Source organism: Cucurbita pepo, chromosome 20 (assembly GCF_057944985.1).
Source record: "Cucurbita pepo subsp. pepo isolate OVF chromosome 20, ASM5794498v1, whole genome shotgun sequence".
Classification (NCBI taxonomy): Eukaryota; Viridiplantae; Streptophyta; class Magnoliopsida; order Cucurbitales; family Cucurbitaceae; genus Cucurbita; species Cucurbita pepo.
In genome coordinates, this window is record NC_141817.1 from 1,613,311 (window position 1) to 1,624,458 (window position 11,148).

The 11,148-nt window shown below is 36.7% G+C and overlaps 2 protein-coding genes across 2 annotated transcripts; both read left to right on the forward strand.

The window, feature by feature from the left end:
- Positions 1-466: 466 nt before the first annotated feature.
- On the forward strand, positions 467-2,299 carry LOC111783353 (uncharacterized). The gene is made up of 7 exons (XM_023664278.2): positions 467-821; positions 912-1,097; positions 1,201-1,266; positions 1,358-1,426; positions 1,541-1,624; positions 1,708-1,896; positions 1,985-2,299. The coding sequence occupies exons 1-7, from the start codon at positions 522-524 to the stop codon at positions 2,078-2,080; spliced, it is 990 nt and encodes a 329-aa protein (XP_023520046.2). The 5' UTR covers positions 467-521; the 3' UTR covers positions 2,081-2,299.
- A 4,675-nt stretch (positions 2,300-6,974) lies between these two features.
- On the forward strand, positions 6,975-10,996 carry LOC111783312 (putative serine/threonine-protein kinase At1g54610). Its single transcript, XM_023664233.2, has 7 exons — positions 6,975-7,512; positions 7,605-7,889; positions 8,782-9,099; positions 9,705-9,932; positions 10,022-10,122; positions 10,212-10,341; positions 10,420-10,996. Exons 1-7 carry the CDS (start codon positions 7,195-7,197, stop codon positions 10,741-10,743), a joined length of 1,704 nt encoding a protein of 567 aa, XP_023520001.2. The 5' UTR covers positions 6,975-7,194; the 3' UTR covers positions 10,744-10,996.
- Positions 10,997-11,148: the final 152 nt, after the last annotated feature.

The following is an 11,148-nucleotide window of genomic DNA, read 5'->3' on the forward strand; positions in this document are numbered from 1 at the left end:
ACTTTGTTGTGGGTTTCTCCAAAAGATCTCGTACTAATGAAAATGTATTATTTACTTATAAACTCGTGATCATTCCATAAATTACGGACTACCCGTCAATGGAATTGTGCAATTGTGCATGAGTTATCAAAGATTTCAGCATCTTCTCTTTCTCTCTCTCCTTGAGTTGTTTATATAAGCCATGACCCTCTGAGCATTTCTTGCACTCACTTTCAATAGCTTCCATTGATCAGCTTTGGAGAGAGAGAGAGAGAGAGAGAGAGAGAGAGAGAGAGAGAGAGAGAGAGAGAGAGAGAGAGAGAGAGAGAGAGAGAGAGAGAGAGAGAGAGAGAGAGAGAGAGAGAGAGAGAGAGAGAGAGAGAGAGAGAGAGAGAGAGAGAGAGAGAGAGAGAGAGAGAGAGAGAGAGAGAGAGAGAGAGAGAGAGAGAGAGAGAGAGAGAGAGAGAGAGAGAGAGAGAGAGAGAGAGAGAGAGAGAGAGAGAGAGAGAGAGAGAGAGAGAGAGAGAGAGAGAGAGAGAGAAATGGCAGCTTTTTCATATCAATACCAACCGATTCTTCTCGATTCCATGTTCTTCCCCAACAATCCCTTCAAAATGGGAGGCTTTTTGGATGACCCAAATTTCAACACCATTCAAGAACAACAACAACAACAACCCATTTACCATTTCGCCGACATCTCCAACCAAACCCCTGAATCTTCCACTTTGGTCGACAGATCCGACAGCGCCGACCCGCCGGCTGTCACTGTCACCGTCACTTCCCCTTGTAGTAAGAAAAGAAAGAGCCGGAATACTTCCTCCGCCACCTCCGCCCAATCCAAGGTCCACAAAAGCTTCAATCTTTATGGTTTTTGGTTCTTTTTAATCCTTTTTTTTTAGTGATTTTTAATTAATCTTTTTGGGGGTTTTCAGGAGAGCACCGGAAAGAAGCAGAAAAGTAAAGGGGAATCAGATGAACATAAAGAAGAAGATCCAAAGCCCAAAAATGGGAAGAAAGAGGAGAAAAAAGTCTCAACAGACGGTGCAGCAACTAAAGGCTACATTCACGTCAGAGCTCGAAGGGGCCAAGCTACTGACAGCCACAGTCTGGCCGAGAGGGTAAATAATTATCCACTTTGAACATAAACTCTGACTTATAAATCAAATACTCGAATAAAAGAATGACCCCACACGCTAAAAACGACATGTCGTGTCATTTCAGGTGAGAAGAGAGAAGATTAGTGAAAGGATGAAGACATTACAACGACTTGTTCCTGGTTGCGACAAGGTAAGAAAAAATGGTTCAATTTCCTTAATTTTTTTTTTTTTTTTAAATATGTTTTGCTGACGTGGCCATGTGGGTTTTTGGGGATGAATAGGTTACAGGGAAGGCCCTGATGTTGGATGAAATTATAAATTATGTTCAGTCCCTACAAAATCAAGTTGAGGTAAACTAATTTCTTTAATCATTTTTTCACAATTAATTTCTTTTTTTTCTTTTTTTTTTTTTAAGCTTACCCATAATTTTTTTTTTTTTTTTATATTTTTATATTTTTATTTAGTTTCTCTCCATGAAACTCGCTTCTTTGAACCCAATTTTCTTCGACTTCAGAATGGATTTGGACGGCCTTATGATTCAACCAGAGGTAAAGAACAAAACCCATAAAATGGAATTTGAAAAAGCTTCAATCTTTGTGGACTTTGTTTGATGTAATCTTGTTTTGAACAGACGCCGTCGTTGAGTAGTATAACGCCACAGCTTCCGGCGATGGCTCAATGCAACGGAGCGGTGATCGACACCACCCCTCCGACCACCCCAACTCCGGCAATCTCCGCCGCAAATAACTATCCCTTAATGGACCCTTCAGCTAATAATATGTTTCTAATGAGCCCCGCCGCCTACTCCCCTTCATCTCAGGTAAAGTCACGTCCATTTTATTATCTTACCGTGAAATTCTCTATTTATAATCATCAAATAACGTAAACAAAAAAACATGTTTTTTTAGGATTATGTTAAGGTTTCATCATGGGATATCGAAGAACAGAAACGAAAGCTTCTAATTTCATCGGGAATTGGCGACAACTTGTGTTACTTCCATTGAAGAACAAGAACAAAGGCGGGAAAATGAATGGAGGAGGATCCAGTTTTAGTCATCAGAGCTCTGTGGCTGCTCAAGTTTGGAGAATCTGCAGTGATTTTTTTAGATCAGAAAATAAATTTATTTACTTTAAATGTATTAGTTTTAGATGATAAACCATATTTATTTTCATTTAATGTTTGTAATTTCCATTCATCTGTTAATATATGCAAATTTTTTCCATTCCTCGGTTCTTTCTCGACTTCCAGAGACGGTTCCACACTCTTATAAACAATACTTTGATGTCCTCAATGTTTTTAAACGCTTTTGCCAGGGAGAGGTTTTCATACCATTATATAGAATGGTTCGATTCTTCTCTCCAGATGTGGGATCTCACAATCCACGTCTGAGAGATTTCCACCCCTTATAAACAATATTTTGTTCTCCTCCTCAATCGAGAAAGATACTGTAGTAGCCCAAGCCTAACGCTAGCAAATATGGTATGTTTTTACCAGTTATGTATGGCCGTCAACCTCACTGTTTTAAACTGAGAAATGTTTCATTCTCCTCTCCAACCGACGTAAGATCTCACAATCTACCTTCTTTGGGGTTTTTATTTGTAGATGCGTTTTAAAATATGAGGGTAACAGTCATACGTAACAGGTGAAAACAGATAATATAAACAAGTAATAGATTTGAATTATTACAACTACGTCACGTCACGTAACGAGTGCACAGCATTGTGTGTCAAACTTCTACTGTTTTGTGCTCATACAAAATGCCAAACTACATTAATGAAGAATTCAATCAAATCCTCACTCATAAAGCTTGGAGATTCTTAAGAACAGTGATGATATAAAGCTTGAACAGATAGAACAAGGGGTGATTTTGAAGTAAGTTAGAAGAATCATATGTAAATTATGAGAGATTCTGAGTGTGACACAGACAAAATGGAACAATATTTGAAGAACTGGGGAAATGGATATGTTTCTTATCTTCTTTTTTCGATTGCCACTGTTGTTGTGTGTTTGAATTAGGGTATTGAGAAATAAAGTTAAAAGGGGACAGTGATGAAGCCATTAACAAAACGCCATAGCCAACCAAATCTCTCTTTTTTCCAAGATTCCATGTGAAGGAAATCCCTGGAGGGTCATCTTGTCCACCTCCATCATATAGATTAATTGATTCTATAATGGCGTCAAATTCTGAGTGTCAGCCAAGACGTTGGACCTTAAAGAGGGTAGATTGTGATCTTTATAATCGTGTGTAAACCTCTCTTAAAAACATTAAGGGAAAACCCAAATAAGACAGTATCTTTTAGCCGTGGACTTGAGCTGTTACACTGTACCCGTCATAGATTAATCCTCCGATCTCTACCCATTGTTGAACTTTAGAAAAATAGTCTAACCAATAAAAATGATTAAGAATTTCGATTTACCCACTAATTAACATACGACTAAGTCAATGCAACCCGCTCGACCAACTTGAAAATGGAGTTTACAATCTAACCCAACTCTACTTTTAAGATGAATAGCAAGATTAAGAATATTTGAATGTAACTGATATTAGTGATGTGTTGTGAGTCGTAAATGTTTGATATTTGAGTTTTAAAGAGTGGACAATATCATACCATTGTGGAGATTGTGGTTTTTAACATGATATCAGAGCCATGTCTTAACTCAACCATGTCAATAAAATTCTCAATCTTCAAGTATCGAACAAAAAAGTTGGGAGTCTCGACACAGTCATATCTTAATTTAGTCGTTGTAAGCTTCGATTAAGGATAGATACTATTGTGACGCTTTAATTTCTAAACTAGATAGGTAGAGTCCCACATGTTGAATTGTTCTCACCATCGTAATTTTGGACCCCAAAGTTGATCTCCAAGATGTCCTATTCTCTCTATTTTCTCATTATTAAATATTATTTACAATAAAAATTGGATAAATTTTTAATTAACCCATCAGCCCATCAATTTGGTGGGTTCATGGGACCCTCCTGACCCTTCTGTTGTTCATAATATATATATATATATATATATATATATACACACCAAGGACTTATCACAATCTACATTTATTTAATTAGAATTTGGTGCGTAAGGTATCCGACATTGATGCATGGTCTTGTTTCTTTCGGTTCCGCCCCTGTCTTCTACTATTTCATATCATCCCTCCCAATCTTCACCATCATCGTTCGCAAGATCAAACGATCATCTCACGAAAATTCTCAGAAGGTCACCCAACACAAAATTGTTCAAAGTAAAATTCATTCCTTCGTCGTCGCTACCACTACCGCCGCCACCACCATATTAAGTGATGGGCGACCAAGAAAGAGGGTGGAGGAGGGACCAGTGGGTTGGAGAGGGGCGGTGGTTGCGGCCAAAACGGGGGCAGGGTCCACTGGAGGCAAGCCCCTATGGGTTGGCCCCTCACACATTGAATTGCGTTGTCCCTTTCCAGCTCTTAAACAACAAATAATATGTGTCCACATCACTCAGCAGCTAACCCTAACTGATGCATGGGCTGTCTCAAGCCGAAACAACATCCCCCAACAAAAAAAAAAAAAAAAAAAGAAAAAAAAAAACCTTATTATATCCATACTAATTAATTAATTAAATCAAAATCCCAAACTCCATAATTAAAACTACTACATAAAATAATAATAATAATAATAATAATAAAATACCAAGTAGCGTATATGTTCGGGCTCTTGTCAGATACACCAACGTCCTTATTGGCACACCATGTCCCTCTCCAATCTATCTCTTTTAAGAGTCCATCGTCCTTGCTGACACACTGCCCGTATCTTACCCCTAGTAAATATTTTTAATATATTTTGTTATAATGGGTAAATAAGTTGTTTTACCAACGACTCATCCGACTTAGTGGGCCATATGAATGGCAATGGCCCAACTGAAATCGTGGGCCTTAAGAGTCAAGTTAAAGCCTGGACAAGTAAGTAACCCAACTCAATTCAAGCATGGGCCTTGACCGTAAGCCCACACTCAACTTATGTCAATACTCCACTAATTCGAAAATATTTTAAAAAATAAAAAAATAAACAAAACTTAGTCGAAAATATTTTAAAATTTAATCTCGATCATTTTTAAAACTAACCGACCCATATGGTTAGTTCGTATTAAATGTGACAAAAACATTAACAATTTTGGTTCGACATAAATAAATTATTAAATGAAAAATATTTGTATCATTATGACCACAAATTTAAAAGAATCAAAGCGTAGCACGAGATACCGACATGAAAACGGTTCTAGAATAAGGATAGTGATTGTGTTGGGGTGAAAGAAATGGTCAAATCTTTGTAAGGAGGAAATGGGTATTAGAATGATGGGCAAAGTGATGGACAAAATCATTAAACAAAGGAGGAAGCTTTTAAGATTCAAAAAAATAATAATAGTAAATAAAAAATAAAAGGATTAGGAAGCAAAATCAATTATTATTATTATTATTTTTTTACCAATGAAACAATAAAATAAATTCCAAAAAAATAATGGGTTTTTTTATTTATTTTTTTTTTAATTTTTTTTTAAATTTTATTTTAAATTTTAATAAATCCACTCCAAAAATTGCCTTTTATTTTCAGCTTTTTTCCCCACTTTCACCTCTATCACCAATCATCATCATCATAAACACTATCTTCCCTTCTTTTTAACTTTTCAACAAAAAGCTTCAATTATTACAAACAGGCAATACAGAGACTTCTCTAAGTGGAAGAACCTGAATTGTATATTCCTCCAAAAAAAAGTGGATGCTTCCTTCACCTGCCTGTCACTCACCCATTTCAATCCGAGTAGAAAACGAAACATTATTTCTTCGGGGGTGAAAACTTCTTCTTAATAGATACGTTTTAAAACTTTTGAGAGAAAACCCGAAAAAAAAAAACTTAAAAATGACAATATATGTTAGTAGTGGACTCGAGCTCTTAGATAATTTTCGAAGTAATTCGTATACTATGAAAATCAAATTAAATATAATATAAAAAAATACAACAAAAAAGTAGCTCAAATTTCTCTACCTCAATTTCTCAGCAATAAATGTGGCCCATCAACCCCTCTATAAAAACACCCTTTTTAATAGATTCAGCTTGGTAGGTAATATTTAATTCACAATAACTCTTTTTATTTTAATATTCAAACAACAACAAAAAAAAAAAAAAAAAAAAAAAAAAAAAAAAAAAAAAAATCCATTTAATTTTAAAATATTATATTTTCTTACAAGACTTTATAGTTTTTAACAAATTAAACCATACAAAATATCCTTCATTTTAACCATTAATTTCTAAAATTTAGATAAAAATTAAAAAAAAAATAAAGACATGTTTAAGGATGTGGAAGCTTCCTTCCAAACCGTGGTTGGTTTGTAACCAATTATGCTTTTTACCGGTCCCGCAATTCAAATTAAATATATATATAAATATAAAAGAAAAATCCAATTTTATAAAAAGTTGCATGCCTTTTCCCTCTCTCTCAACTCAATTTCTTTATTTATTTTTATTTTTTTATGACACTCGAGTAAATTAAGAGTTCATGAATAAATGGAGACCACGTTCGAATGAGAGCTATTCTGGTAATAGGGTAATTAAAAAATATTTAAATTATAAAAATTACGTGATTTATTTAAAATAATTTTTATGATGAGGAAAAAACAGGTTGAAAGGGGTCGTGTTCCTTTATTGAAATTGTAACATGTTTTGTGATTGAGAACCATTTTTATTTTTAATTTTTAAATTATTTTATTTGGAAGAAAAGTTCTTTTCTTCCGGTTTGAGTTTGGTTTAGTAAGACCCAACAACCACCGTAGTACGACTAGTGGTAGTATTGTAATTTTGTGGAAAACAAGGCCTCAATATTACCCCGAAAAATCTAAATTCTTATTCTTAAATAACTGTTGAGAAATTAAAAATAAAAAAAGGTTTACAAGTTTTCACTCTCATCGTCTTCTCCAGCTCACTGATTCCTGTAATCCCAAACAAAGCAATCCAAATGCCCAAAACTTCTCTCTGTTTGCTTCACACCACTCTCTTCTCTTCCATATCGATCTCTTTCTATTCCTGCCATTTTTCTTCTCCTTCTTCATGAGTTAAGCGCCACTCTATGAGCTCCGGGACATTCCCCAATGGGTTGCGTTCTTGGCAGACAAGCCGCCGACGGTCGCCGGAGCGCATCCGGACCTCCTCGTCGTCGCCAGAGTACGGATCACCACTCTCATAGCGATGGAGTTAATGGTGAGAGAGTTAAGAAACAAACGACTACAGCGGAAAACCAGGGAGTTCGGCAGGACGTGGATTCCTTGTCCGTAGAGCGTCGGAGGCCTTCATCAGGCATTTGCCAAAGGAATGAGCAAGGTTGGCCGTCGTGGCTTCTGGCAGTAGCCGGCGAGGTGATCCAAGGATGGACGCCTCGTCGAGCCAATACGTTTGAGAAGCTTGCAAAGGTGTGCCACGTGTTTATGATTGATTTTTCGCTTTTTATCTCGATTCAATAGTTGTAGAAAGTTTGTGTGATTTTTGGTTCTTGGTGATTCAGATTGGGCAAGGGACGTATAGCAATGTGTACAAGGCGAGGGATCTTATTACTGGGAAAATTGTTGCTCTGAAGAAGGTTAGGTTTGATAATTTAGAACCAGAGAGCGTAAGGTTTATGGCCAGAGAGATTTTGGTCCTGAAATGCCTCGATCATCCCAATGTGCTTAAGCTTGAAGGCTTAGTTACTTCGAGAATGTCGTGTAGTCTTTACTTAGTGTTCGAGTATATGGAACACGACCTCGCCGGACTTGCTGCCGGTCAAGGAGTCAAGTTCACGGAGCCTCAGGTATCGATTCCATTTAATCCAGATTGTTTCTAATATTGGCTGAACCTAAGCATTTTGTTCATATTTTTCCGCCGGTTTTCCTTCGAGTTTGAATCGATGTTCTTGTCTGCTCCGGCTAGCTTTCCTTTTCGCACTTTAATTGTTCGGAGTCTCAATGTTACTGCAATCGAGCTACCGGGAATTCTTTTGCCCTTTTTCTTCCATTTTGTCCTCTTCCCCTGAAAAAGCAAATTTAGAAGGTTTTCTGCCTAATTTCATGCTTTTAACTTCATTAAGCTACAAGAACATCGAAGAGTTAGATAAAGTAAATTTATGAATTAGTAAATATTGTCCTGTAGTTCATTTGATCTCGGTTTTGTTGAGTTTAATAACTCTCAGCATTGAAATGTAACAGGATTAGATTAAGAAAATGTTCTTAGTTTCTTCGACATCTTTGTGCGTTTGGATTCAGATATTTCTTCCGGGTTCTCTGTACATAGAAGGAAAGACACTCAACAGAATATTAATTTTTGGCTGAATTCCATTCAACCAGCATAAAACTTTCTCTTATGACATGATTTTATACTTCCAGAATTTCAAGTTCTGTTGCTTTTTGAAAAGAAAATAAGAAACAAGGTTGCTTTTGTCCCTTTAGTTTCTGTTATTTATCATCTCCTTATGTCTCAAGGAATAGCTATATTTCAAAATTGATAGTTGTTAAGGAAGGGATCTAAGATGATGATCAGGGTCCTTTTCAAATTTCTTCAAGTGGATTGTTTGCTAATGAATTCTCTGAGGTTTCATTAAAAAGTTGGTGTAGTTGCTTGCATGCTACAGAGGATGGCTACTTATGGCATTTGTCACATTGATAATGTCAAAAACATGAAAACACTGGCTGTAACTTTTCTACCAGGTCAAATGCTACATGAAGCAACTATTGTCCGGGCTTGAGCACTGTCACAACCGAGGTGTTTTGCATCGTGATATAAAGGGTTCCAATTTGCTAATTGATAACGAAGGAGTACTGAAAATAGCTGATTTTGGGTTAGCTACTTTCTTTGATCCTGAGCAGAAGCAGAATATGACTAGTCGAGTTGTAACGCTTTGGTACCGCCCACCTGAACTATTGCTTGGAGCTACTCTTTATGGTATAGGGGTTGATCTTTGGAGTGCTGGCTGCATCTTGGCCGAGCTGCTTGCTGGGAGGCCAATCATGCCAGGAAGGACAGAGGTATTGCTATTTCTATCTCTCTATTCCTCCTCACCTATCTCCTTGTTTTGTATCCTTTTTCTCTGATGCTTACTATGTTGTACCTGGCCTCTGAAGAATTAAATTGACCGATCCACTAAATATGATGCTATTAATTATTGAATCCTTAATGATTGTGAAAAATAATTGATTTGGTCATTGTATATGAAATGAATTTATTCCTTAGCTGTTGCATGATGTTTCAATCATTTGAATCCTTTTTCATGTGTAAATATTAAGAAATGGATTGATGATTATGATTGATATTTCAATCATTTGAATCCTTTTTCATGTAAATATTAAGAAATTGATTGATTATGCTTGATATTTCAATCATTTGAATTCTTCGTAAAAAATGTGGATGTTACTATGATTCATTGCAGACGACAGTGATGTTATGCATTGCTTACATTTTTATCTTCCAAGTTCAGTTCATAATGCAACTGTGAGAATCTATTCCAACATCTATTTCTAGTTTTCCACCTCAGTTTATTCCGCCATATCAAGATGTTTCTTTGTCAATAATTCATCTTGAACTGATGCATCATCACTGTGTGAAGTTGATTCTGGATTACTCTTTCTGTTAGGTCGAACAACTTCATAAGATATTTAAATTATGTGGTTCTCCATCTGAGGATTACTGGAAGAAGTACAAATTGCCAAATGCAACTCTGTTTAAACCCCAGCAACCATACAAACGCTGCATTGTGGAAACGTTCGAAGATTTTCCATCTTCGTCTCTACCCCTTATCGAATCTCTCCTTACAATGGACCCCGACGGGCGAGGTACTGCCACTGCTGCTCTGAATAGCGAAGTGAGTAACTTTGCTTCATAACATTACTCATGTGAAAAAGAAGTGTCTAATGTTGCAGAAAACAATATATTTAACAGTTCTGATTACAGTTCTTTACAACCGAGCCTCTTGCTTGTGAACCATCAAGTCTGCCTAAATATCCTCCTAGCAAAGAATTGGATGTAAAATTGAGAGACGAAGAAGCTAGAAGGTTTTATTTTTCTCCCTTCCCCTTGCTCTTGTTCTTATCATTTAGATCAGTCCTGGTGTCTTAACAAGCAATATACGCTTCCATTTCAGGCAAAGAGGTCTAAGTGGGAAAGCAACAGCTGCTGATGGTGGTGGTGGCAGGAGAGTAAGAGTTCGGGATCGAGTTGGTCGGGCTGTCCCAGCTCCTGAAGCCAATGCAGAGATGCAATCAAACTTGGATGTAAGTTGAGCTTCCTCCCTAAGTTTCAATCTTTCCATACCTGATTTACTCGTTAATGTCTCTACTTTGTTCTATCAGAGGTGGAGAAATGTGACAAAAGCAAATGGTAAGAGCAAGAGCGAGAAGTTCCCCCCGCCTCATCAAGATGGGGCAGTGGGGTACCCGCCACATGAGACATCCCAGAGGAGCCATTTTTCATTTGGTGCAGCTGGTACTTCCTTCAGCTCCTCAATTTTTAATTCAAAATCTGGATCTGTGAAAAGTACAGGAGCTCCTGGGGGGACTTCTCGGAGGAAGAAAGCGGATGAAGATAACCCATCAGTGTCTTCATCTGGAAAATTCATCCGTGCACTGAAGCCATCAATCGGGTTATCAATGGATCTTTTGTTTAGAGGTAAATAGAAACATACATAATGTTGAGTTTTTGAGATGCCAAATCTGAAATAGTGAAGAATGTATGAATGAAAATGGGTTTATTTGTACACTCCAAATCAAGTTCTTCCCCATCTCAGCTTGGTTCATCAGCTACTACAGAGTAGATGTAGAAGAAAGCCCAGGAGATTTCTGTATATTCTGCAAGATGAGGTTCCACAAATGCCATCATTTTGCTTTGCCTTTTAGTAATATCATAATTATCATTATTTTTGGACATTTAGATTGGTATTCTTATGAAGTTGAATTCTCTGATAATGTTCTTCCAATTGGTGAAAAACGTTGACTTTCTTGTACTTTCACCAAATCTAAATTTTTTAAAATTATACTTCTTTTCTCATAATTTTTTTAAGCATGCTTTTCATCAGGAAGGTT